Below are 27662 nucleotides of genomic sequence, written 5' to 3'. Positions count from 1 at the left end.
ATTACATGAGCCATTTGTATTGACAAAGGGAGCCAGTCCTTGTCAATCGAGATTGCCATGCTGCTCAGTCTTTTTTCTACCACCGTGGCGAGTAGCGTTGGAAAAACTTTTTATTTTTTGTGAAACTGCTTTATTCTGTGTTTATACTGGTTTAAGTCACCGGGTCTGTTTCTTTTGGATAATTTGACTCACAGCAAACCTCCTGATGACCACATATTCAGTGACTGATATTATTTTTTACTGTTGTAACTGATTGTGGCGCCGTCTTGACCAGAACTCCCTGGAAGAGAGATCTTGTATCTCAATGAGACCTTCTTGGCTAAATAAGGGTCAAATAAAAAAAGATTAAAATAAAACATCAGAGAAAAAGATAAGCACATATTACCAGGTGCCAGGCAAGCAGCCAAACGTGGTAGGAATGGTTTGAAACGTGAAACTGCTTTATTCAGTCTTTCTATTGGATCTGTCAGGATCTGTTTGTTTTGGAGAGGAAAAGACCTCTGTGGATAATTCCAATCCCGGTAAAAACCTCCTGAGCGATGGGCACTGAAGGAATTCTAACCAGTAGAAGTTTCTGCTGGTTTCAATCTGCAGTCCTCACTGTTAGACACCACTAAATCCCTCTAAATCTTGTGCACTTTTCCTCCAAAGCAAAAAGGAAACAACAACTTCCATTTAGTGGGTAACACAGAAAAACACACACACTACTACAATAGTTTATTGCATGCTTTGCAATAGAACTTGCATTGTACTGCACTATCAGTGTATTCATGTATCAGTCTAAAATGGTCTGTAAACTTCATTTCATAAATACAGTGTAAAGGTCACCTTCGTTCAACAGATAGAGCATCCACATAACGTGTATGAACACTTCCTGCTGTTGCACACAATGGCTGTGTGTGAATCCTCATGTCTTTCTGACTCGTTTGGCACTTGTTTATGTTTCCTCTGACTCTGGCTTGGCTTTAAGAGCTTGTTTTGTGTTTAGGGACTGTGCTAGTCTGGTGGGAGGTCCAAAGTCCAGATCATTAATGTGGGCTGCAGGAATACATCCTGTTCCAGAGATCTTGCTGCTTGGGGAGTATCCTCCTTGGCTATGATCAGAAGGTTTCACTTGTTGTACAGAAAAGCCTATTACCAGCGGACTGTTCACATTACAGCTGCTCAGTGGGGTCAGGTCTGGTCTACAATTGTAAATCTGCATCGGAAAAAACAGAGGGGACAAATTAATGCAAGAATACAATATAAAAGCCAATACAATACAATAGGAAATAGGTTCCACTTTGTTTAAGCTCATAATATTCGTCAGAGATGTGATTCAACTCAAGGTTTATTTTTTGAGGCTGTACTTTGTAGTGTCATTATGCAAATAATAGAAAAACTGCATTAGCAAAGAGTAACAGTGGTCAGAAGTAGTAGAGCCCCTTCACAGTAACTGAAACACATTCTCAAAAATGATAATGCTTAATACCTCTGACAGGTTCAACTAGAATAACAACCCCGTGGTTGTGTGCCTCCATGCACCAGTCAAGTTTCTCTTACAGTTCACATCCATGTCTATGAAAATATGGATGCTTCACACCCTTTGACCCCATGACAGAACAGACGATCTATACAATCAGCACAGTTTCAAGGTGGAAACCCAAGATTAGTGTCACCAATTCAGTATCTGACCAAATATCTCCACTTCTGTTCCTGAGATATACTGGCCATAATAATGGCCAGAGGTGTTTTATGCAGAATTATGTATTAAGATGTCACAGTGGATTTAACCTTTGACCTTTTGGATATGAAATGTCATCACTTCATTATTTCATACAATTAGACATTTGTGTGAAGTTTTGTCATAATTAGCATATGAATTCTTGAGTTTTGGCCAAAAAAATACTTCACTATACTTGGTCACACTGACCTTGACCTTTGACCACAAAATTCTAATCAGTTTATTCTTCAGTCCAAGTGTACGTTAGTGCCAAATTTGAGGAAATTCCCTCACGGCATTCTTGAGATATAATGTTCACAAGAACGAGACAAGACAAGGTCACAGTGACCTTGACCTTTGACCACCAACATCTAATAAGTTCATTGCTGAGTACGAGTGGACATATATGCCAAATTTGAAGACATTCCCCTGAGGTATCATTGCGATATGGTGTTCACAAGGATGGGACGGATGGATGGATACAGGTGGGCAACCCAAAAACATAATGCCCCCAGCCAAGGCTGTCGCTGGTGCGGAGATGTAATGATTAAAGTCTTTTGGAGAGATTCTTTTAACATGAGCAGAGAAAAATTGAGATTCTCACCTTCTGAGAGGAGTCATCTTCATTCATTTGTGTCTCTTCTGATGTTGACCTTCTCTCCTCCTTAATACCTAGAAAAACACGAGTCTAATGAGGTCACATAAAGGTGAGGGGTACAATTAAATTTAGACAAGTTAAAAAACACTGGAATCTCACTGGAAACTTAGTTTTGCAGTACGATATCTAAGATGTGAAATTCTTTTAAACATCTAAACACACACAGAAATCTTGAAAATATAATCTGTACCGAGGGAATAGCGGCCTAGTTGGATGTTGAGCCAGATGTTTCTTCGTTGAGCCCAGCCCCCTGGAGCCTCCACCTCATACAGATGCTCCAGATGTTCCTTATGCTGCTGCAGGAAACTCCTACATACTGAACACACAGGAGACACAAACACACAACCTGTCAAGGGGTTGCAATAGAATTAGCACCTTCAATTCATTCATACACTTTCCTCCTCTGTTCATCTCAGCTGTCAGAGAATCATTACTATCTGGGATCTCTGTGGCAACTGTGCTGGAATAGTTTGTGCTGAGATTAAAATGCCACAGCAGGACAAAACAACATTTTTTTTTTACTGTGTTATGACTTTTAGGTGTTTGATGTACTGTGAAACATAAGTAAATCATCACTGAGTCCATGTTAGAGTGAACATTTCAGTTATTGTTAGTTATTCCCATATGGCCTGAACGCAGCCAAGACATACTGTACAAAAAAAAAAAGACAGGAAATGTGCATTCTTCTGCCAAACATGACGGAAGTGTCCTCTAGATAAGAAAAAAAAAGTCAAGGAAGAAACTGAGAGAACTAGAATGTACATAAACAAATAAATGGGTTGTGTGGGGGATAAAGGAGAACCTAAGCTGACCTGCCGCCATGCTGGGTGACAATGGTGAGCTGACTCCCAGAAACTTCTCTGTGTAGAACGAGGAACAGAAATCTTCCAGCATCTGAAGACCAAAGCCTCTCCTCCTCCAGCTCCTCCTCACTAGTACTGTATCCAGTACAGGCAGCAGGTAGCAGCTACTGCTCCAGCTGTCACACAGACTACCTGAAATATCAACAGCACAAGAGTTACTGTGTTAAAGAATGCATAAGATCACAGTGAATAAATTCTTCTATTGAAGAATACGGTACCATCTATACCGAATTTTTGAGACCAAACTGGTCAATATTTGAGCATTAAACTAGAATGACCACCTCGTGGTTGTATGCCTCCAGTCAAATTGCAGTTACAGTTGACATCCATGTCTGTGAAAACATGGACGCTTCACACACATCTCCCCCCCATTAGCACAGAGGATCTATACAAGTTTTAAGGACACCCAAGATCAGTGTCATCAATTCAGTATCTGACCAAATGTCTTCCCCTTCTGTTCCTGAGGTATGACGCTGAATAATAGCCAGAGGTGTTTTATGCAGAACATTAATATGTCACATGTCCTGAAATATGACATTGATAATGGCCAGAAAACATTATGATGTCACAGTGAAGTTGACCTTTGAGCTTTTGGACATAAAATGTCATACTTTCATCATTTTATCCTAATAAAGTTAGGTGAGTTATGGTGAAAAACTATGATTTGTGAGGTCTCAGTGACCTTGACCTTTGATCTTCAACCATCAAATTCTTATCAGTTCATTCTTAAGTCCAAATAGACATTTGTACCAAATCTGAGGAAATTCCCTCAAGGCGTCCTTGAGATACTGTTTTCACAAGAATAAGACAGTGACCTTGACCTTTGACCACAAAAATCTAATCACTTCATTATTAAAGTTATAGTTGATAATCCTGTTCAGAAACACTTCTTGTTATACTGGGTAAAATGGTCCTTCCATCCTGAGAGTAGTCAATACGTAATGTGTTCAGAAAAAGGAATGAAAAAAATCAGACGTCTGTGGCAGCTGCAGGCCTGTAAAAACTCTGACCAATCCCTGCCATTCGGCGCGAATGGAAAGAACCAATCAGATGCCTTCATGTCTCGTATTGCCTGAGCCCCCCTCTGTCCCTCCCTCCCTACTCCCTGCGCGCACTCATCACATGTCACCGTGGAAATATTCAGCACTCCTCAGTAGAAATAGAGTTAGCAGGAGTTTGCTGAACAATGGCAGAGAAAATGCAGCCAGAAGTACCACTTCCAGTGTTACTTGTAACGGTTTGCCCCGCTAAACAGGCTGAGAAAAGAAAGTCGGAGGCAGAAAAGGATAAAGTGAGAGGACAAACCAGACATGAACAGCAGTCCAGCTTTTGAACAGTGGAGACAACTGAGGGAGCTGAAGGGCCTGAAAAGTGATGCAGAGGTTGCTGTCTTTCTGTTGGACAGGTAATTATTTGTTTGCTTTGGGGGGATTTGTTATTTTACTCGGCTCTCCTCTGCTCTGCTCACTGCAGGCTGCGCGTTCAGGCATGTCTGGGCTCGTGGCTTTGGGCGGAGGAGGGGGAGCAGGGGGTGGAGCTTAGAGGAGGTGCTGCTTTCAAATCTTGCTAGCTCTCCAACATTACCAACTATAGCTTTAAGTTCAAGTGGATGTTTCTACCAAATGTGATGAAATTTCCTCAAGGTGTGCTTGAGATATTGCGTTCATAAAAATGAGACAGACAAGGTCACAGTGACCTTTAGCCACCAAAATCGAATCAGTTCATCGCTGAGTCCCACACTAAATGTTTGCGTACGTACAAATGAGGAAATGTAAGTACACCAAAAATGATTCTAATTTATAATTAACCATGTTTATACCTGCCAGTATGCAACTTCCTTTTTTAAATCCCAAATCAACTTGAAAATGTTTACACATGTATCAGCCTCATATCCCGCCCTCTACAGCACCAACCCTTTCCCCTGTGCTCCGAGGACAGGGGATAAGATGAGATGAAAAATATGAATATATGTATGTATGTATGAGTATATATTGACAGCTGTATAAGACAATTGCATATTGGATATAATACACACAGTGTGTAATATTAAAATTACAATCAATGTCAGAACAATTAAACAGTGTTGCCTTGCAAAGGCAGATACCACAGAGAGGCATAATGCAAAAAATATTAGTAGCAGAGATTTTGCAGTGAGGTTCACAATGGGGAATAAATAAATATTGCATGGAGTAAATATTGCACGGAATTCAGTGTACATATACTGTGTTGCACAAGGTAAGGGAATTGAATAAGTAATGTGACATAACTGTGCTGCATACTGGTATTGATGTTAAAGACTCTGACTGCTGATGGGATGAAGGACCTGCGGTAGCGCTCCTACTTGTGCCTACTGTCTCACGCAGGGGGTGAGAGGTGTTGTCCATGATAGATGTCAGCTTGGTTAAAATCCTTCTCTTACTCACTTCCTCGATGGATTCCAGAGAACTGTCCAGGACAGGGCTGGCCCTCCTAACCAGCTTGTACAGTCTTGTGCTACCCCTCTTAGTGCTTGTAATATATGTGTGAAGTATTGAGCAGAATTTGATTTGAGATTTGAGTTGGCTATATCTTTCACTATTGAAAGTGCTCATGGAGTGGTTATGGCTCACTAGCACAAGCACAATTACCACTACTTCATTTTAATGTTTTTAAAGTGGACCTATAAGAACCGTGTGATGAATGTGGTGAAGTTAAATGTGTGAGAGATCTTTATACATATAATGATTCCTATAACATTTATTGTCTACAATCTGACTTCAATTCAGTCGCTATCTGCATCCCCAATTTCCCCTTGCTCCAAATGTGTTCACACATGGGTCAGAGTTTTCCTACAATAATGTACATTTCTTCGTCAAGTTATTCTCGATAAATCCCAATTTATGCTTAGAAAGTGGCGTATGCATATTTCAATCCCTTTTTTGCACATACACTACGGTAATGAATAAAATCTCTGGTGGTCACAGTCCTCTGGTTCATTCTGGATTACACTTTGGATTACCTTTCTCTTTCACAGCATCTTGCCTCGCCATTTTGTACATCTGAAAATTGTTCTGCTGCAACATGGAGATAGTTGTGTCATCTTGTTGATAGAAACACTATTGTTGAGATGAATTCCCTTTACTTTAAAGTGTGGTTGTGTGCAGTGACATAGAATCAACAGGTGATTCGGTAAATCAATTGTGACCTTAAGAGGGAACAACTACCAACGTTAAAGCTGCACAAGGCGAAATTTACATGTAAAAATACACCAATACATCCCTCTTATTCTCATCTTCTTCTCTTCCACCCTCCCTCTCCCCCTCCATCCTACCTTTGTGTTTGACAGTGTAGAAGCCGACCGCCTGGCTGTCTCTCCACAACAGTTTGCAGCTCTCTGTGCGGGGGTGCAGAGAGAACAACACCTCCTCCTGTGAGGACCTCTCCACTACCTGACTGAGCAGGAACACAATCACCCTCTCTATGATGGACTGCACCTGGGGAAGACACTCTGATTTAGGAAGCTCATGAACACTGATGAGAACAAAAAGCAAAGAAATTACAACTTCAGAAAGTGTGCAACTTTCAAAACACAAGAGCCAAGATTTGAATTAGACTTTACATGTAATTAACAACATCTTAATGGAATACTTCACCCACAGAATGACCAGCTGTAAATCAGTAAGTCATACTGTGTTACCTTAAATTCTGGAAAACTGGTGAATATATTGATTAATTGAGTGGGGACCAACTTTAACAGCAGCAAACTATATCAAAACATCCGTTTGCAAACTCTCACACAACTCGTTCAGTATAATCCAACCCAGTCAGCACCAACCTGGATTTTAACGTTAATTTCTGGTTGAAAACTGGTTTCAGTCTAAATGTCTAAGACCTCTTTTCACCTCTTTTCAACCAGCTAAAATGCGATTACAGCATCAACATGTCACAAAAACAAATTTGTTTAATCATGTTGCTAATTTGTTAAGTTGTATGTTAAAAGAGATACAACACTGATAAGTTTGCAGGTATTACTCTAAACTCATATTGCACTGGTGGGTGAAATGTGGTTTACAAGAAGACGTAATTTCAACGCATATGATATTTAATATAACATCTAACTGCCAGCAAGAAGCTTTTAGGACATTTTCAGTTTCATATTTGTACATTTTACAGCTTACTGCTGTAATGCACATGTGCAAGTACTTTGATGTTACAGCATCAACAAAGGTATGGACGTTGTGCGGCCCACCGGGACCTGCAGACCGAGGGGAAAGGAGCTGACAAAATAAATGGTAGTCCTCACCCTACCTACATACTTTGTAAGTACCTGTGCTACTGTATTTCAATAAAGCAAAACAGAAATTAGCTCTATTACTTGTATTATATGGTGCTTACGATGTGGCCTAGGCTGCTGTTTGTCATACAGCAGTATACAAACAATATAGAGTATGCAATAGCTTGTTTGTTTTATATAAACTAAGCACAAAAAGTAAGGAAATTTGTGCTTGGTAGATTATTTCTTTGTTGTAACAATGGTTCTTGGCAATAAATCTTACACCATTGGAACACCTGTTTATTTCCCTTTAAAATGGTGCCACATTTGTGAGAAACATGCATTTGTGGGATTAGCAGCAGAGCAGCTGCTCCGCCCATGAAAAATTTGCCATATCTTCTCTGCCAATGCCAGTGAAAATTAATGTCTTACCAAGATTGTTGTTTCTGTTCTCGTCACTGCCTATAGTGATTTCTGAGGCTACTTTTAAAATGTCAGACAGAGTCGTAACGAAATTCCTATGGCAAAAGAAGAAAGCCAGAATTAAATATAAGCAACGTCTCTGCCCAAAAGTGAAGGGAGGGTTGAATTTACCAAACTTAAAAAAATATTACTGGATAGTGCAACTTAGAGCCTTAGTTATGTGGATAACTAAAGAGCCTAATTCAGTATGGGTGGGAATGGAGCAGAATTCATGTCAAAATGTACCTTTGGAATCACTTCCTTTCTTGGATGAAAAGGCATGGGAAAGGTTTGGTATTGGAAATGACTGGATCAGGGGAACAATGAAAATATGGTCAACAGTAAGGGAGAAGTTGAAACTGTCAGAATCTATTTGTAGGGCCACTAAAATAGCAACAAACCCTGATTTCTCATTATCTACTATGGACTCAGGATATTTAATGTGGGCAAGCAAGGGCCTGGTATATATCACACAGATTTCCAATAGACTAATCATACTATCATTTGAGCAACTTAAAAAGGAGTTTAATCTATCCTCACATGATTTTTATAAATTTCTACAACTTAGACATTATCTTCAGGAACTTGTAGAGTGGGAGAATATTTGTAAGATACCAACCAAACTACAGGAGCTGCTATTGTTGTCTACCGACAAAGGGGCAAAAAAAAAGGGATTATATCAAAATGTATAAAGCACTACAGCATGAATACAATAACTTGTACTGTATCTCAAAGAAAAATGGGACCTGGAAATGAACATTGTAATAACAGATGATACATGGAGGAAACATTTGCAGCTGGACATCAATTAACCAATAGTCCTGTCTAGAGGTAATTTGATTGGAAGGTGAAAATGTAAATGTCAAGTGCATTTAAATGCTGACATCAGCATTAAGGAGGTGTGTAGTTCTGACAGGTTACATGGCCATAAATGAGCAAATTAGCACATGTTCATGTTAGCTCCAAACCCCACATTTATTGAGCTTGTTCTGTCCTTTCCACCTCTTTCCTTCCTCAATGAAGATCTATATGTGACTGGCTGAACTAAACTCACCTCCATCTCCTGTCTCAACTCTGGCATATCTTACATCATCACTCTACAGAAGTTCCACTGTTGACAGGATCGATGGATCATTTCTCGACACAGCTTCTCAGGCAAAATGGTGAAGAAACTCTAGGATATGCTGCTAAATTGCTTTAAAAACTCATAATCTTATGCTCGTAGAGCTCATCCAGTTTGGGAACAAACATACACATTCCATAATTAGGCATCTGTCTCACATGAGCATGGATTAGTCTGAGGGATTTCTCAATAGATCAGTGTGAAAACCCCTCCACCTTGGTAAGGGCACAGACTCAGTGGAAATGGGTTCATGTGTGTGAAATTCCGTGTCTCTGCAGGTTTAACTTGTATGTGTTGCAAACATCTTGGAGGGGATAGAGCCTTGATAGAGCACTACTCTATCCACCCTAAAGGATGTTTACTCCAGATGCTGCAACAATAGGGCCAGGAGAATCATCAAAGATCCCAATCATAATCCCATAATTAGCATATAAATTGTTGAGTTATGGACAAAAATATCTTTAGTGAGTTTTTCTGTGAAATTCTGATCAGTTCATTGCTGAGTCCAAGTGAACATTTGAGCCATATTTAAAGAAATTCCGTTTATGTGTTCTTGAGATATCGCGCTCACAAGATTGGGACGGATGTACAGATGTATGGACGTACGTACATATGGGCAACCTAAAAACATAATGCTTCTGGCTACAACTATCGCTGGCACTGAGACATAATGAATAAGACTGATTACATAGACAGATAATTCTGTTTCTTTCCACAATGCTCACACCTGTGTAGGAACCCTGCTCTGTGCTGTAGTGATGCTAACATACAAACAGGTGTGTAAAAACATGGTTACCGAAATCAGACCACTTCTGGACTTGCTGGACGTTCGTAAGATGTTATCCACACTCCACCACTTCTCATGCAGGTATAAAGCCACCACTGGAAGGGAGAGCAGAAAACATTAGTCTTTGTCTTAACAAGTGTGGATAAGGGCAGTGAGTTTAGTTCCAAACCTTGTGTTGGATCATCAGGAGGGTGAAGTGCCAACAGTAAACAGGCGGGTTGATCACCTTCAAACAGCTGCAACCACCTTACATTGTTTGCTGTTATCGCTACCTGAGCAGACAGGAAGAGGATTTTGTTCATTCATTTACACTCCTCGACCTAAAGACACCAGTGGAGCAACAAAGACTCTGTACTTTTTTCTAAAACATACTTTTCTTTGATGTCAAGCAAAATGACTGTACTTTGAAAGAAGCATTTCAGGAGGCAAAACCAGGGAGGGAAATTAACTTTTTTTGTCCACCTTCAGAAGATCATTGGCTGCCCCCTCTCCTCTCTGAAGGACATTTATACATCCTGCTGCCTCAGCAGAGCTGAGGGTATTATCAGAGACAGCACCCACCCTGTTTACACCTGTTTGTCCTGCTGCCCTCAGGCAGGCGTTACAGGTCCATCAGGACCAGGACAAAAAGGCTCAGAGACAGCTTCTTTCCACAATCCATCACTACCCTGAACAGTGTTGCACAAATGTTGTTTGCTATACAAACTCAATTATTATCTGTATTTTGCATCCTTGTTAATGTGCAATGACAATAAAGGCTTTCTATTCTATTTCTATTCTTCTATTCTGTGGTTGGTAGATTCCAAAATCTACCAGCCACTCAATAGATTACCAATGTTTTTTTGGCTGGTGAATGCAGCAATTCTGGCAGCCACTTCCATATTTCACCAGCATTTGGCTGGTGGCTGGTGCTAATTACCAACCTTGCACAAAACATTAAGCTCCACCAACAAATCAGTGTCAAGAATATTTGCAGATATTTGCAAAATCATCAATCATCAAATGCAATCACCAGAAGTAAAACGCTATCATTAGTTTATAGGCTAAACGAACAAATGAATGAATGAAGTCCACCGGTACTGCCCAGATTCTGTCTCCAAAGATGTCAACAGTGCAAGGCGGCAGCAGCCTAATCTGGTATATTTTAGCTTCACTTCTGTACAGTGGGGGTAAGTGGAGATGCGTTGTCCATTTTTATACAGTCTATGGTCTGTAAAGCTGTGTACGGCTTGATGATGTTCTATAGTCTCATTTAGCAACTTGTGAACAACCACCTTTTTTAAGATAGGCCTACATAAAAGCTTAAAATTCACAGTGGGGTATTTACTGATGTATTTTACATAGTAGGACAAAAAAGTGAAAGCCTCTTCGGCTTATGTTAACCACAGACCTTATTTCAGGCATCTAACCAAAAACCCATTCAAAAAACCCACTGACTTTTAGACAAGGAAACCTGAGGTGCCAAAATGCTAACTTACTTCTGGGTTTTAGGTCTCATTCCTGGGGCACTTATATTGTGTACATTTAACTGGAAATAGTTAAAAAAAAAAACAAAACAACAACACACACAATCATGGTCATAATGAAAAACTGAGGTCGTTACAAGTGTGTCATGGTACCTTTGAAGTATGTGATAATTGAAACCACTCATCATTATGAGGTCTTGACTCCAAAGAAGAGAGGTACAGTTCAGATGCTGACCTCAGGTCAGTGTCACTCACAGCTGGAAGGTCTACTGGAAACATGGCCTCTTAAAGGGAATACAGTTGTTTAAAGGATAGTTACACATGTACAGTGGTTTATAAACACTAACAAACAACAAATATGTCCCTTGACCTAATGAATGTAATCACATCTGTAGAGACTGGGTGCCATGATAAGCAATCATCCCTAACTGACTGTATTTTGTCCAGTTTTCTCATGCAGGGCAAAATGTCCTTCCACCAGACTACATCAACAATTCTGGATATTTAAAGTAGGCTACCTTGTGCAAGCACAGAAAAATAAGTAGAGGGTGACTTATGATCTTTGGCAACCTGATACTTCCTTGTAGTGAGGGACACTTACGGTAATCAATGCAGATGAACCCAATTTGAGCTAAACATTAACTTTCAGGTCACACTGTTCATGTCTCATGGACGAGAAGTCATTTCAAGTTATGACACTATAATGAAAATTGTAAAAATCCATTTGGGTGTATTGGTAAGCTATACTATAATTTAAAAAGGTACTACTTATGATTGAGAAAATATTTGGAGTGACAAGTGACGAGTCACGAGCGAGACAGCAGTACACCGACAGTTTGACTTGACTGTTCATACCTGTCATGCCTGTTACAGGTGCTGCTACAGCTGTGTGTACTTTGACCTGCTAACTAACCAATGCTAATAAAAACAATTTGTAAGGGCAATAATACCCTTAAAGCCTCGCAGAACGATTTCATAACAAACACTATAAATTTCATTTGGCAAGGCGTCACAGTAACAATAAACTTACTTCACGACTGGTAAGTTACAGGATGGCAGTCATCGACGAAGCTTCCTGTTCCACCTCTAACTTCCCTAAACACCATTTTGAAGTCACCTTGACGTTTTTGTCGTTGACCTGCAGCGACACCCTCTGGTAGGATAGAGTCACTGCGTCACTTCAACTCACTCTTCAAGCTCCAGCAACATGACCGGAAATGTGTCAAGTGGACTTAAAAATATAAGCATATGATATAGGCCTACCGAAAACGTAGGCATTGGAATTTTGAGATATGCAAACCGTGTTTGACAAAGTTAACGTTATTATTTCCACAAAAACTTCCAAATCGCTTTAACTGCATTTGGTGGGGAAATGCAATGTACTGACAAGCATCAGTCCATATCTAGTTGGTCCAATTTTTTTTTTCCTAATGTCAGTTTTGCTTCATGATTTCAAGATTGTGTAACCCTTTGCATACTCCATTCACACATACATTCTTAAAGATCCCCTTCCGTTGTGTTTTAAAATGATATAGCCTATGTATGTATGTCTCATAAAAAGGTTTGAGAGATTAAAGTACAAGTACCTTACTAAGCACTGGAAGGGACTGTCCTTTACCTATCAGAGGAAGGGGAGGCTGGGCTATGACTGTTTTTTTGTTGTTGTTGTTGTTGTTGTTGTTGTTTTGTGACCAACCGCGAAGCAACAAATATTTTTTCTTGAGCCTCCCTAAGCGACTGTGCAGGTGAGCCATATCACAGATATTTACAATTTCACTAATTTAACTATCAGACAGCATCCACTTAAAGTGCACAAACAAAACCAAAACCAAAGTGCATAGTATGGTATTGGACAGAATTATAACACTGCACTGCAATATACAACAAATGACGTGGGACAAAAGCTTAAAATATTTTTTAAGTAGGCCTACTTGTCATTACTCAAACAGCAATAGTAAAAGATGCAATAAAACATAGGCGTGAGGTCACCAGTAAAACGATTAACCTGAGAGGTACTAAAACATAAACGAGCACTGTCAATGTTACACCAAAGCATGTGTTACTGTTTGCGATTGTTTCAGATCCTTGGTAGTTTTGTTTTATTCTGAAATGTTTTAACCGGAAGTCGTGTATTTGGTCGTGACCAAGCTTCTGACAGCTACTTAAAAGCCTGTGTCAGTGACCGTAGTTCGGTTCTGGGCTTGACATGTTGCATTGTTTGACCTCGAGCAGACGGCTGCTGTCTCACCGGCATTGCCTTCTGCAGTGCCGCCGCGTTAAATCGGAAAACACCGCCAAGGTAAGTTTGCTGCAGAGTTATTATGAGCTGGTTACTGTTGTACCTAGCCTCCACGTAGCTAAAGCCAACAAAATATTAATAACACAGTGACATAGCCGATAAAGCACTGTGGTCATTAAGTAAACATTTACCTAATAACCCAGCTGTTGTATGGACCTTATAGCTGAACTTTATGAGGGGACTACGGATAATGTTACCGTTAGGTAACATGTATTTTATGGTGAGGTTAAGTTGGCACTCTTCTTGTTGTGTGTTACACATAGGGTTGCAGTGAGATAGGTTAATTTGTGCACACATGCTTATATTTGTGTGTGATCTGTGCTCGATTTAGGGTCTTCCGCCCCCGTTCATGAAATTAGGAGTTTGGTTCTGGATAAGAATAAAGTTAGAGCCCATTTAAGTTGTGTACGTAGTGACCTGGTAGTGAAGATACTCCTGTTGGGTCAAATAATTGTAAGTTAGCATGAGGGTACTTGTAGGAACAGTGCATACATGGAGATAGATTTGTCTAAATGTTATGTGTGTAAACAGATCGACAGGTCCTGTATACATTAAATAACTTCCACAAATACAGAAAAAATATGTGAACTAGCAAAAAATATGCAGTGTCCATAAAATGCAAATTTGCAATTGTAGAATTGAGATTCACAAATAAAATCTGGATTCACCAATATATATTCCAAAATTTCAAATGTTGGGGAAAATATTCACAAATGCTTTTCATTTATTTGTAAATCAATTAAATGTATTCACAGATATTGTGTTTTAATTTTTGGAACTTGCTTGTGTATTTGCAGCTGTGTTTTATACTTGCTAAATACATAGTTTTTTTGTGACATTTGTGGAAGATGTTTTATATTTTAAGATCACACATGAGCACAGAGATTGTTTATCTGTTCACACAAATAGTATTGACTGTCTGGGATGCTTATCTGGGGAAAAACATTAACTGTCAAGTGACTGTAGTGTGTTCTTGCTGTGTCTCTCTGCCATGAACACTCTTGCAGCCTCTTCCTTTTGCTGGATGATTGTATACCTGATATCATTCTCCAAGAGCCAGCAGGGTGTACTTTATAAACACTTCTGTTTTTGTCTTACACATGTCCTCCTCTCTGACACACCACAGTGAGAGTATTTTGTCTGAGCAGCTCCTCCCAGTCCATGGTGCGGAGCAGAGCTGTCCTATAGAAACAGGTTGTCTTCAGTCATAGAAGCCGCGTCAGTCGGATCGTAAAGAGATACCCAGGTGGTTCCTTGTGAGAGAATTTTTTTTTACTTGTTATGTACCCGCTTAAACCCAAGCCTGAGTTTAAACCCAAGGGTTTGATTCAGTCATTTTCCAGTGGCAGTTCATTGGTATGTTAAAAACTTGACTCAGGACTTGCAACAAATGAGTCCAGATACATATACTTTTATTCCAATTAATACTGTAACCTAAAAATGTACCAAATAAATTACATTTTTCTAAAACTGCTGATATACTAGTTTACAGTTTTGTTATAGAAGAATATCATCTGCATAATGATATTTTGTTTGTTGTTTCCCATGTATCGTAGCCATAGAGTTTTCTGTCTAATCAAATACTCTAGGCAAGTGCCTCTATGGCAAGGGCAAATATTAAAGCCGATAGAGGGCAGCCTTGTCTTGTTCCTCTCGCAGTTTGAAGGGAGGGGATAGTGTCTGATTTGTAAGAATTCGTGCTGTTGGATTCTTATTGAGAAGTTTGATCCATGCGAGAAAGTTAAGCCCAAGATTGAATCTCTGTAGGACCTCAAATAAATATGAACATTCAATCTGACCAAATGCTTTTTCACCATTGAGCCCAAGTATGACCAGGTCTTCATTTCCTTTCCTATTTGTGTAGATAATATTAAAAAGGCATCTTAAATAAAGGTAGAATTTCTGTTGGCTATGAAGCCCGTTTGGTCCATATGCGCCAATTTGTCTATTAAAGGGTTCATTGTTTTGGCTAAGATTTTAGCAAACAACTTTCCATATAGATTCAGTAGAAAGATTGGGTGATATGAGCCCACCTCTTGTACATCTGTGTTATTCGGGTTGGCATTATTTTTTCGGGTTGTCCATCCGTCTGTCTGTCCGTTCGTCCCATCCTTGTGATGTGAACATGATATATCAAGAACACCTCAAGGGAATTTCTTCAAATTTGGCATTCATGTCCACTGGGACTGAAGAATAAACTGATTAGAATTTGATGGTCAAAGTTCAAGGTCAGTGTGACTTCCTAAAATATGTTTTGTCCATAACTCAAGAATAAATATACTAATTATGACAAAACTTTACACAAATGTCTAATAGGTTAAAATAATGAAGTGGTGATGTTTTATATCCAAAAGGTCAAAGGTCAACTTCACTGTGACATCATAATGTTCTGCAGAAACACTTTCCTGGCCATTACTCAACATCATATCTCAGGAATAGAAGGGGAGACATGTATACTGATGCGTACAGTATACGGATGTATACTGTAGGAGAAACATGACTGGTGTACAGAGGCATGCAAACGTGGGGCAGTAATTCTAGTATCTCTAAGCTGCTATAATTATAAAATTTCCCACTGGCAGTAATAAAGAACTCCATCCATTTTTCCATCCATCTGTCCATTCGTCCATTCAAAATGTCATTTGCCTCCACTCTGGGGTTTGGAAAGAACATAATACAGTCCAGAAGTGGGCAAACTGGTCCAGACTGAAGAATCTCAATAACTATTAGATGGAAAAATGAAAGTTTGTATAGACATTCATGTTACCCAGAAAATAAATCCTGCCGATTACAGTGATCCCCAGGCTTTTCCTTTAACACACCATTAGTTGACTTTTTTTTTTTTAATGTTTCAACAACTATTGTATGGATTGCCAAAAATTGCAGTACCAAGAAATTCATGTCCCCCAGATGATGAGTCCTAATGAATAATTGGGAATTAATTTACAGTGTATCAATCAATCAATCAATTTTATTTATAAAGCCCAGTATTACAAATCACATTTTGCCTCAGAGGGCTTTACAGCATACGACATCCCTCTGTCCTTTGGACCCTCACAGCGGATAAGAAAAAACCCCTTCAACGGGGGAAAAAATGGTAGAAACCTCAGGAAGAGCAACTGAGGAGGGATCCCTCTTCCAGGACAGACAGACGTGCAATAGATGTCATACAGAACAGATCAACATGATAAATTAACAGTAATCCGTATGACACAATGAGACAGAAAGAGAGACAGAGACAGAGACAGAGACAGAGAGAGATGCAGGACAGACAGTAATGATAATAGCTTACAACAACATTAATGAAAGTAATAATATTATAATAATAATTACGGCTATTGTGGTGCAATATGTTTAAAGTATATATTAATATCTGATAGTATACATACAGTACAGGCCAAAAGTTTGGACACACCTTCTCATTCAATGCGTTTTCTTTATTTTCATGACTATTTACATTGTAGATTCTCACTGAAGGCATCAAAACTATGAATGAACACATGTGGAGTTATGTACTTAACAAAAAAAGGTGAAATAACTGAAAACATGTTTTATATTCTAGTTTCTTCAAAATAGCCACCCTTTGCTCTGATTACTGCTTTGCACACTCTTGGCATTCTCTCCATGAGCTTCAAGAGGTAGTCACCTGAAATGGTTTTCCAACAGTCTTGAAGGAGTTCCCAGAGGTGTTTAGCACTTGTTGGCCCCTTTGCCTTCACTCTGCGGTCCAGCTCACCCCAAACCATCTGGATTGGGTTCAGGTCCGGTGACTGTGGAGGCCAGGTCATCTGCTGCAGCACTCCATCACTCTCCTTCTTGGTCAAATAGCTCTTACACAGCCTGGAGGTGTGTTTGGGGTCATTGTCCTGTTGAAAAATAAATGATGGTCCAACTAAACGCAAACCGGATGGGATGGCATGTCGCTGCAGGATGCTGTGGTAGCCATGCTGGTTCAGTGTGCCTTCAATTTTGAATAAATCCCCAACAGTGTCACCAGCAAAACACCCCACACCATCACACCTCCTCCTCCATGCTTCACAGTGGGAACCAGGCATGTGGAATCCATCCGTTCACCTTTTCTGCGTCTCACAAAGACACGGCGGTTGGAACCAAAGATCTCAAATTTGGACTCATCAGACCAAAGCACAGATTTCCACTGGTCTAATGTCCATTCCTTGTGTTTCTTGGCCCAAACAAATCTCTTCTGCTTGTTGCCTCTCCTTAGCAGTGGTTTCCTAGCAGCTATTTGACCATGAAGGCCTGATTCGCGCAGTATCCTCTTAAAAGTTGTTCTAGAGATGGGTCTGCTGCTAGAACTCTGTGTGGCATTCATCTGGTCTCTGATCTAAGCTGCTGTTAACTTGCGATTTCTGAGGCTGGTGACTCGGATGAACTTATCCTCAGAAGCAGAGGTGACTCTTGGTCTTCCTTTCCTGGGTCGGTCCTCATGTGTGCCAGTTTGGTTGTAGCGCTTGATGGTTTTTGCGACTCCACTTGGGGACACATTTAAAGTTTTTGCAATTTTCCGGACTGACTGACCTTCATTTCTTAAAGTAATGATGGCCACTGGTTTTTCTTTAGTTAGCTGATTGGTTCTTGCCATAATATGAATTTTAACAGTTGTCCAATAGGGCTGTCGGCTGTGTATTAACCTGACTTCTGCACAACACAACTGATGGTCCCAACCCCATTGATAAAGCAAGAAATTCCACTAATTAACCCTGATAAGGCACACCTGTGAAGTGGAAACCATTTCAGGTGACTACCTCTTGAAGCTCATGGAGAGAATGCCAAGAGTGTGCAAAGCAGTAATCAGAGCAAAGGGTGGCTATTTTGAAGAAACTAGAATATAAAACATGTTTTCAGTTATTTCACCTTTTTTTGTTAAGTACATAACTCCACATGTGTTCATTCATAGTTTTGATGCCTTCAGTGAGAATCTACAATGTAAATAGTCATGAAAATAAAGAAAACACATTGAATGAGAAGGTGTGTCCAAACTTTTGGCCTGTACTGTATGTGACAATAATCATATGTGTAACAGCAGCAGGAGGCATCAGTCAGGACCATGGCAGCAGCACAACCACACACATCACACTATCCAGGCACCGCTGCGATGTGCGACATGCAGTACAGCCAAGTTAGCAAGATGCAGCAACAGGACATGAGTGTTAGCAAGGGAGAGAGAGAGAGAGAGAGAGAGAGAGAAGGAGAGAAGGTGCTCAGTGTATTTTTGGAAGTCCCCTGGCAGACTAGGCCTAAGTCAGCCTAACTAGGGGCTGGTACAAGGCAAGCCTGAGCCAGCCCTAACTATAAGCTTTATCAAAAAGGAAAGTCTTAAGTCTAGTCTTAAATGTGGAGACGGTGTCTGCCTCCCGGACCACAACACAAAGATGATTCCACAGGAGAGGAGCCTGATAGCTGAAGGCTCTGGCTCCTGATCTACTTTTGGAGACTTTAGGGACCACGAGTAACCCTGCATTCTCAGAGTGCAGTGTTCTGGTGGGATAATATGGCACTATGAGCTCTCTAAGATATGACAGAGCCTGACCATTTAGAGCTTTGTAAGTTAACAGTAGGATTTTAAATTCAATTCTGGATTTTACAGGGAGCCAGTGCAGAGAAGCTAAAACAGGAGAAATATGATCTTGTTTCTTAGTTCCTGTTAGTACACGTGCCGCTGTGTTCTGAATTAGCTGGAGACTTTTTAAAGACTTATTAGAGCTACCTGATAATAGAGAGTTACAGTAATCCAGCCTTGAGGTAACAAAAGCGTGGACCAATTTTTCTGCATCATTTCGGGTCAGGATAGGCCTAATTTTCGCAATATTACGCAGATGAAAAAACACAGTCCGTGAGGTTTATTTTAAATGAGAATTAAAAGACAAATCTTGATCAAATGTTACTCCGAGGTTTCTTACAGCAGTGCTAGAGGCCAGAGCAATGCTATCCAGAGAAACTGTATCATCAGATAAAGAGTCTCTGAGTTGTTTGGGGCCATGAACAATAACTTCAGTTTTGTCTTAATTTAACATAAGGAAACTGGTGCTCATCCAGGTTTTTATGTCTTTAAGGCATTTTTGAAGTTTAGTTAATTGATCAGTTTCTTCTGGCTTTATCGATAAATACAATTGAGTATCATCCGCATAACAATGGAAATTTACAGAGTGATTTCTAATGATGTTACCTAAGGGACGCATATATAGAGTGAATAGGATTGGTCTGAGCACAGAACCTTGTGGAACTCCAAAACAAACTTTGGTACATAGAGATGATTCATCATTAACATGAACAAACTGAAAACGATCAGATAAATACGATTTAAACCAGCTTAGTGCAGAACCTTTTAGGCCAATTAAATGTTCCAGTCTCTGTAGCAGAATTTGATGGTCAGTTGTGTCAAATGCCGCACTAAGATCTAATAAAACAAGTACAGAGACGAGTCCTTTGTCTGAAGCAATCAGAAGATCATTTGTAATTTTAACTAGTGCTGTCTCAGAGCTATGATGCACTCTAAATCCTGACTGAAATTCCTCAAATAAATTATTATCATGGAGAAAATCACACAGCTGTTCTGCAACTACTTTCTCAGGGATCTTTGAAAGAAAGGGAAGATTAAAAATCGTTCTGTAGTTGGCTAACACCTCTGGATCCAGGGTGGGCTTTTTTAGGAGAGGTCTAATTACAGCTGCCTTGAAGGACTGTGGTACATAGCCTGTTAATAAAGATATATTGATCATGTCTAATATATGAGTGTTAACTAAAGGTAAGACCTCCTTAAGTAGCCTATTTGGAATGGGGTCTAAGAGACACATTGATTTAGATGAAGAAATCATTGTGGTCAGTTGTTGAAGAGAAATCGTGTAGCCATATCATCGAGTCAAATAGTAAATATTCTAGTGTAGGGATGACAGTTTTGGTTAATTTTGCTTTCCAAAGGCTGACACCCATTAACTGGTAATTAACTGGTTAATTTTTAAGAAAAACAAAAAAACTTCAAATACAAGAGGCCTTTCCTTATTGACCCTTTGACTCAGTGAGCTGTAGACATTTCAAATTGCTAATTTCAACTAGACTTGTTCTATTTACACAAGAGGTAAAACATATCAAGGCCAGTTGTCAGTTTACTCCTCAATTCAAGTGTAAAATATCATATTTTATGTTTTTTGTCCCACCCTCTTGAGATGACTCACCATCATCACAGCGTGTAATCATTTGTGTGTGTGTGTGTCTGTGTGTGTCTGTATGTCTGTGTATGTCTGCACAGAGTGCTGCTCTGGACAGCGTGCTCTCTTCATTCAGGTCTATATGTGGTGAGGACGCCATCTCATTGGGTCAGGCTGTCAGAGAGCAACACGGCAAAGATGAGTCTGTGCACAGGTCAGTCTCTCACACTCTCTCCACAGACACAAAGTTGTTTGTTAATGCTGTTTTCAATACTACGCAAATAGAGCACATAAACAAGTTGTGTGGCATTACAAAAAAAAAAATGATACTAATGGTTCACGTCCGCCACAAATTGTCCATTGTCCACCATTAGTGACACCTCACAGAGATGATAATGGTACACACACTGACGTTTTAAGCCAAAAACTTGCTTTTCCCTGTCTACACATCGACACTGAAAATGGACTTTCTGAAAAAAGTTTTACAAAAGGCTGCACAGTCTGGTGTGGATGAAAGGTCAATACGCATAGAAAAAACGACATATTGAAATATACCCTTGTACATGTGGACTAGGCCTGGACAGACTCTTCTTTTGGCTCCTGAGAAAAAAATAAGTGGCTGTTAAATGCTCCACCATGTTCACCAGCAAGTCTCTAACTATGTCTATCTGCTGTTGCTGCTGAGCAGGTATAGTACAGCGGCTTTATCAGGGCTGTTTTGTTGAAAACAGCTGCCTGCCGAGTGGAGTCGGTGAGGGGAAAACACTCTAAACCTAGAAATAATGGCAAACCCCAGTTTTTGAACTCACATGCTAATGTCAGCAACGTGCCATGTCTTATGTAGAGTCCTTGCTGTCACTTGACAAAGATAACTAGGCATGAAAAAAACAAACCACAGCAGCTTGCAATGAAAAGTTGAGACAGATTGAACTTTTGGAGGAACGCAACCCAGTGTCTCACTATGGTGGCCAATCACATATCCAGCAATCAGACCGGAAAGACACCCGCATTCCACACCGTATCTAGGATGTGTACTGAGCTTTGAAAGCAATTTTCGTAGTGCCCAAACAGTGTAATTACATCATCATGTGACCCCCCTCCGGCCCAAAAAGACTTTTACCATTGACTTACACATCACACCCCCTGCAAAAAGTTTCTTCCACCATCGGGATTTGATGATCCATTTGGATCAACCACACAGAAAGTGTTTTAGCAGCTGAAGGCAGCTTTGAAGCTTTTGTCTTGTTTTTTCTGGAGCACTGTGAACTCCTTGAATTGAAAAAACTTCAACTCAGAGCGGAAAAGCTCCCCACATCACTTCCGCTTGTTTCCCATTGTCCAATTGGATGAATTGGGAGGCGGCCTTCTGTGGTGGTCATGACAACAAGTTTACAGTTGGTAAACAATGGAGGAGAAAGTGGTAGTAGTTGTTGGATTCTCAGAGCTATACAACTTAACAAACTGCAGTTACTACAATCTCAATAGAAAACAACAGGTGTGGAAGAGTATAAGTGCAGTACTTGAAATGGCCATCATTGAGGCGAAGCTCCTGGACCAACTGCTGGTTCTCCCCGTGATCCACCCTGTTTTTTTAGGGTCTCATGTACCCACACAGATCTCTGTTTCCCTGTGCACAACAAACTATTTGCTGACAGCCTCTCACCCTCAACCAGAGCTACAGCAAGTAACCTCTGCCTGTGCACTTTAGGAACTAGCTACTAATTACTGTGAAATAAATAAAATTTAGAAAAGTTGCTTGGCAACAACAAAAAGGTACAGCAAGCGTTTTTTTTTTGTTTTGTTTTGTTGTTTTTTTTGTTTTACCTGTGGCATTCAATTTAAAAAAAAAAAAAAAAAAAGGGCAGTCCTTGTGTTTTGCAACCTGCAAAATACTTTCTGTGTGATCAGGGCCTAATGATAGTCAAAATGAATTCTACAGATTTTTTAAGCCAACATAAACAAATTTACAGAAAACAAATACTCAGTTGCTGAGATGGGAAGATCGGCTTTCTCTTCACCCTCCACTCACCCAAGTTACACTCCAACGGCACACAACCCACTGTGCCAGATTTGGTATGAATGCACTCTAACATTACTTAACACCATGAGTCTATCTTTTGACAATGTGCTGTATCACAGAAGAATGTGTTCTTCTATCAGGGAACAGTGAGGGCTCCTACTGGCTTCTGTCTCTTGATTCGTGGATTTTAAAGTTTTTTTGACATGCAGAAAGCCACACAGCAACTCTTTGGCATGGCAGCAAACACTGTCTTTTTCCCCTCGGCATTAAAAGATGAGACAATTTGTGGGGTGCTACCAAAAGGTGCTTTTAGTGGAGAAGTATGTAGAACATTTAGTGAGTTTGTGTTGTATTGCTGCTGTCTAGATGTTGTCCCCCAGATGTGGTGGTGTTTCCTCGTTGCGTGGAGGAGGTAAGCGCCCTGGCCAAGGTCTGCAACAACCACCACCTTCCCATCATCCCCTTTGGCACTGGAACTGGCCTGGAGGGAGGGGTCAGTGCAGTCAAGGTGAGAGAGAGGAAGCCCTTGTATATGTGTGTGTAAGCATATCTGTGACTTGATGTATTTGCATTAATACTTGGAAGAAGAAGCAGTAATGAAAGTAATCGATTTTCCACTATTATGTGCACTTCTGTTTTTTAACTGGAGCTAAACCATTTACTGAAAAAGCAAATATGAGAGCAGGGTTGGACTACTTTTCTGGAAATCAACAAAATTTCAACCTGCTCTCTACCAACTCCTGACGGGAAAAAAAACTTTTACAGCTTTTTCTCTGAAAACAAACAGTGTTGTCTATCATGGATGGTTATAACCAGATTTCAATCATGTGGATGCGGCAGCCGGAGCTTATTTTACAGAGAAAATGCTGTTCCAAGAGCGGATTTACCTGCTGCAGATGAGTGGAGGTTATGATAATGATATTAGCCAAAGTTATTGTGCTTGCATCGCATAACATTACACATGAAAGTATGGCAGGATAACAGCAAAAACAATCAATCAATAAACGATTAGGAGGTGCAAAATATCAACTGATTCAGCACTGATTATAACCAATCTAAATAGATTGATTACCCATTTTCATCAGCTGACATTCATAATGATAAAATAAGTGATCTATTTATACTCTCTCCAGATCTAACTCATGTATGAAATCTTGTGATAATTGAGAAAAAGTCTTCTCCTTAACGAGGCAATAACAAACAGACCGGATGAAGTAAAAGGTAAAGAGACACTCCAGACATTTATAATAACAATCTGAGCCACTCTGTTGTGAAAATGACCACTTTTAATGGACATACAGTGACGGTGTTCAATTGCCCCGTGTGCTTCCGTTGCAGCTCATCCTGTGGCTGCCGGCCTCTGCGTACTCGCTCAATACTAGATAAATGTCAAAACGTGTTGTTCACATCAGACACTTTGACCAATTTACGCAAGGAAATAGGGTCCAGGCTGAAAAATGCTGAAGTTATCCTTTAACATTGTCATGAATGGAAAGTATGAAAATACACAATCACAGTATATATCAAGATAGCTAGATGACAGCATAAAATCAGTAACTGCAGTACAGTGGGGAATTAAATACATGCCAAATAGAAAGTATGACAAATAACAAATGTTTTTGTGTGGGTCATGGATCCTCTCTCCTGCCCTCAGGGTGGTGTGTGCTTCAGTCTGAGGAACATGGACCAGGTTCTGGATCTCCACCAGGAGGATTTTGACGTGACAGTGGAGCCTGGTGTGACTCGGAAGGCCCTCAATGCCTACCTGCGAGACACTGGCCTGTGGTTTCCTGTTGGTCAGTCACATGCTTAGTTTTCTCTGTATTTTATATTAGATTAGTAAGTAGAACACAGGAAAGTACTGGACACACCAGTGTTTAAAACTGCATCATTTTAAGGCAAATTAAATTAATTCCAATGGAATTACTGTAGTAAGTACTTGGAGGGAGGGAATCTGCACAAATGTTCTGCATCTAGTTTGCACCATTGACCAGTTGCACACCACATTAGCAGTGCTGAGCTCTGAGAAAACGGAGAGTCGAATGAAGGGAGCTATCATAGTTAATTAGTCGCTGCTGTTATCCAACCTCCCCTGCTAGAGTAACTAATGCTTATTAGTGACAGACGCTAATATTTAAGCACTGGTCCCATGGGACAACAAGCCCCTACATTTTTTGGCTAAAGTACATTTTTAATGGCCAAGATGTAAACTTATAGAAAAACAATTGCCCACAGAAGAGGCAATTCAATGCAGCTTAAAGGGATAGTTCAACATTTTGGCAAATTCGCCTATTGCCGTAATCCCTATAGTCATATGAGTAGGTACATTACCTTTAATTGTCAGTGCGTGCTGTTCTGAGATCGGTGGGACAGAGCTTGGGCCTGTATCACGAAGCAGGATTAATGTCTTAGCGAGGTAACTTCAGGGTTAACCCTGGGTTTTCGGTCTCACAAATCCAGTTCAGTTCTTATTGGGGTAGATCACCATGGTAACTTACTCTGAACGGCTATCCTGCTCTGGAGCAGGGTAAGTTCAGGGTTGAATCTGATCCTATAAAAAGACCAATTCATCAGACGCAATGATGTTAGACAATAATTGTAATACACGCAATTCATCTGCGCAGCATTGATTTCATGGGATTCAAGGGTGTGATCAGTGTCAGATGTACAGGTACAGGTACTGTAGCTACTTGAACCAGTGATGAGTAATTTAACCTACACATCATTTTATTTGCTACATTGTTTTGTCTTGATTTTTCCCTCTCTCCTCCTCTACTTCTTCTTTCCTTGCCCGTTTTTTTTTTCTTCTCTATCATGTGATTTCATTGATGTTTTGACAGGGGAATTTCTTTGATAAGCTTTTAGTGGCTTCTAACCTCTCCGCCACTTTTCTTTTTTTTAATCTTGTAAATTTTATACTGTCTATTTTTAACATTATGTGCAAATAAACTAATCTAAACTAAAACGAAACATTATTCATCCCGTTATGCGTTGCCACGCATGTTTCCTCCTCCTGCAGCTGCCACGGTGTTGGCCTTTTCTGTAATGTTGCTTTTCTCCTCCTCATATTTTAGTAGAATTAATGTCTGATCCTCACGAGAAATACTTTTTTTCCTCACATACGGCGCTCTGTGAGGACGCTCAGTGACGCTGCGCTTCTCTCATGATTGTGATTGGTCCGCTGCGTGTTCACGGTTCTTGATAAAGCAACCCTGGGTTGAGTTACCGAATTGATATCCAGCGTTGTGATACTGATTATCCTGATTGCCATTGTTAGGGTTAGTCAACCTAGGATAGGTCTGGGTAACCCAGGAAAGGTTGATCTCGCTTTATGATACAGGACCCTGCCCGCTGAAATGAAGGTGAATGGTACAGGTCCCTCTCTCCCTCAAAACTAATCAAATACACCATTAAATGACTCCAAAACGCTCTAGTGGAAAACACATGACTTGCGCATTCCCCACGCTATGAAATAATAATGTATAATTAAGTAACATTACAACACATGAAGCAAATACTCGGAACTACTTTCTTGAGTAAACCACTGGGCGGAGTGACACAGTGCGCAGCTGAGACAGTGCCGTTGTTATTGCTTGTAGCCATTCGCGGTATCATCAGCTGGACACACCAGAAGGTTTGAGGAAAGTTTACAAGTGTTTTTGTAAATCATGGTTTACACATGTATTGTAAAAGGTTGCAGTAACAAGCCGAAGACATGGAGCAGAGTGAAGTTTCACGTAGTTCCAACCAGTAATATGGACAGGATGAAACAATGGCTATTTGTGCTGGACATCGACCCCAACATGCCTGTGGAAACAGTCCGGAAAATGTTTGTGTGCTCCTGCCATTTTTTACTGGAAGACTACAGTGAAAGGATGGAGCGCAGAAGCTCAGGAATGGTTCAAACACTTTTCTTGAAAGATACTATCATACCATCTGTCAGCATCACAAAACGAGCAGACGTGGTAAGTGATCGTTATGTATTTTGCTCAGCAATCTCTCTGCTGTAACGTTACCTCCATGTTGAGTAACATTAGCCTACAACCCAAGCATGGTAAATAAGGCTGAAATGCAAATGTTGTTGTGGTTATGTTATGGATAAGTGCTTGCCCAGAGCATATAGTGAAGTGACTGGCATTACTTCTCATTGTTGGGAATAAACAGACTGCTAGGGAACATTTTATGTTGTTGTTCCTTCAGGAGTTGTGGTGATTTATGAGTGTGGAGTTAGCATGTTCTCCCCGTGTTCCGGTGATTATTTTGAGGTGTGCACTATATTTATATTGCACAGGTGTACCTAATAAAGTGGCCAGTAAGCCCCACATTTACACCGCCGGCTCTGGGTCTCCCCTCAGCCCCTGGTTGTTCAGCAGCCTCAGCCTCTCTTCTTGCTCTCTCTTCTTCCAAAACCTGTAACTCTTCCTCTGTATATTCTGGCTTCTTCTCAACAAACTTATTGTTTTGATGACGGGAGTAACTGCACTAAACATACGCTGTTTGAAATCACTCCGCCCAGCAAGTACTGTATGTCTGGAATGTAGTTCTGGCTCTGCATTTGGCTTCAAAACAACTCTGTCTCATAATATTACATTATTATTTCATAGCGTGGTGAATGTGTAAGCTACAAGTTGTCCACAAGAGCGTTTTGGAGTCATTTGATGGTGTATTTGATTAGTTTTGAGGGAGAGAGGGACCTGTACCGTTCACCTCCATTTCAGCAGGCAGCTCTGCCCCACCGATCTCAGAACAGCACGCTCTCACAATTAAAGGTAATGTACCTACTCATATGACTATAGGGATTACGGCAATAGGCGAATTTGCCAAAATGTCAAACTATCCCTTTAACACAGTGTTCATTAACTGT

General features: G+C 40.3%; 2 protein-coding genes across 2 annotated transcripts in view; one reads left to right on the top strand and one right to left on the bottom strand.

The window, feature by feature from the left end:
- Positions 1-694: 694 nt before the first annotated feature.
- fam169b (family with sequence similarity 169 member B) lies at positions 695-12437 on the bottom strand. The gene is made up of 9 exons (XM_078168271.1): positions 12344-12437; positions 11467-11597; positions 10017-10119; positions 9857-9942; positions 6534-6696; positions 3173-3355; positions 2551-2676; positions 2307-2374; positions 695-1198 (listed from the first exon to the last, which is right to left on the bottom strand). Exons 2-9 carry the CDS (start codon positions 11590-11592, stop codon positions 938-940), a joined length of 1116 nt encoding a protein of 371 aa, XP_078024397.1. The 5' UTR covers positions 11593-11597; positions 12344-12437; the 3' UTR covers positions 695-937.
- Positions 12438-13438: 1001 nt separating this feature from the next.
- The window catches only part of ldhd (lactate dehydrogenase D), a 32381-nt gene continuing 18157 nt past the window's right edge, over positions 13439-27662 (top strand). Inside the window, exons 1-4 of the mRNA XM_033635411.2 lie at positions 13439-13612; positions 20880-20992; positions 23165-23306; positions 24453-24594. Of these exons, the coding sequence (XP_033491302.1) occupies positions 13520-13612; positions 20880-20992; positions 23165-23306; positions 24453-24594 (490 nt within the window). The 5' untranslated portion in view covers positions 13439-13519. The remainder of the gene's footprint in view (positions 13613-20879; positions 20993-23164; positions 23307-24452; positions 24595-27662) is intronic.

Source organism: Epinephelus lanceolatus, chromosome 5 (assembly GCF_041903045.1).
Source record: "Epinephelus lanceolatus isolate andai-2023 chromosome 5, ASM4190304v1, whole genome shotgun sequence".
In the NCBI taxonomy this organism is placed as follows: Eukaryota; Metazoa; Chordata; class Actinopteri; order Perciformes; family Serranidae; genus Epinephelus; species Epinephelus lanceolatus.
This window is presented reverse-complemented; position numbering and strand designations above follow the sequence as displayed.

Coding starts and splice junctions, on each gene's coding strand:
- fam169b (XM_078168271.1), bottom strand. CDS start 11,592: ATGTTTCCAGTAGACCTTCCAGCTGTGAGTGACACTGACCTGAGGTCA. Junction 10,120..11,466: donor AATTATCACATACTTCAAAG/GTACCATGACAC, acceptor CTGTCTGCTCAG/GTAGCGATAACAGCAAACAA. Junction 1,199..2,306: donor AAGATGACTCCTCTCAGAAG/GTGAGAATCTCA, acceptor TTTCCGATGCAG/ATTTACAATTGTAGACCAGA.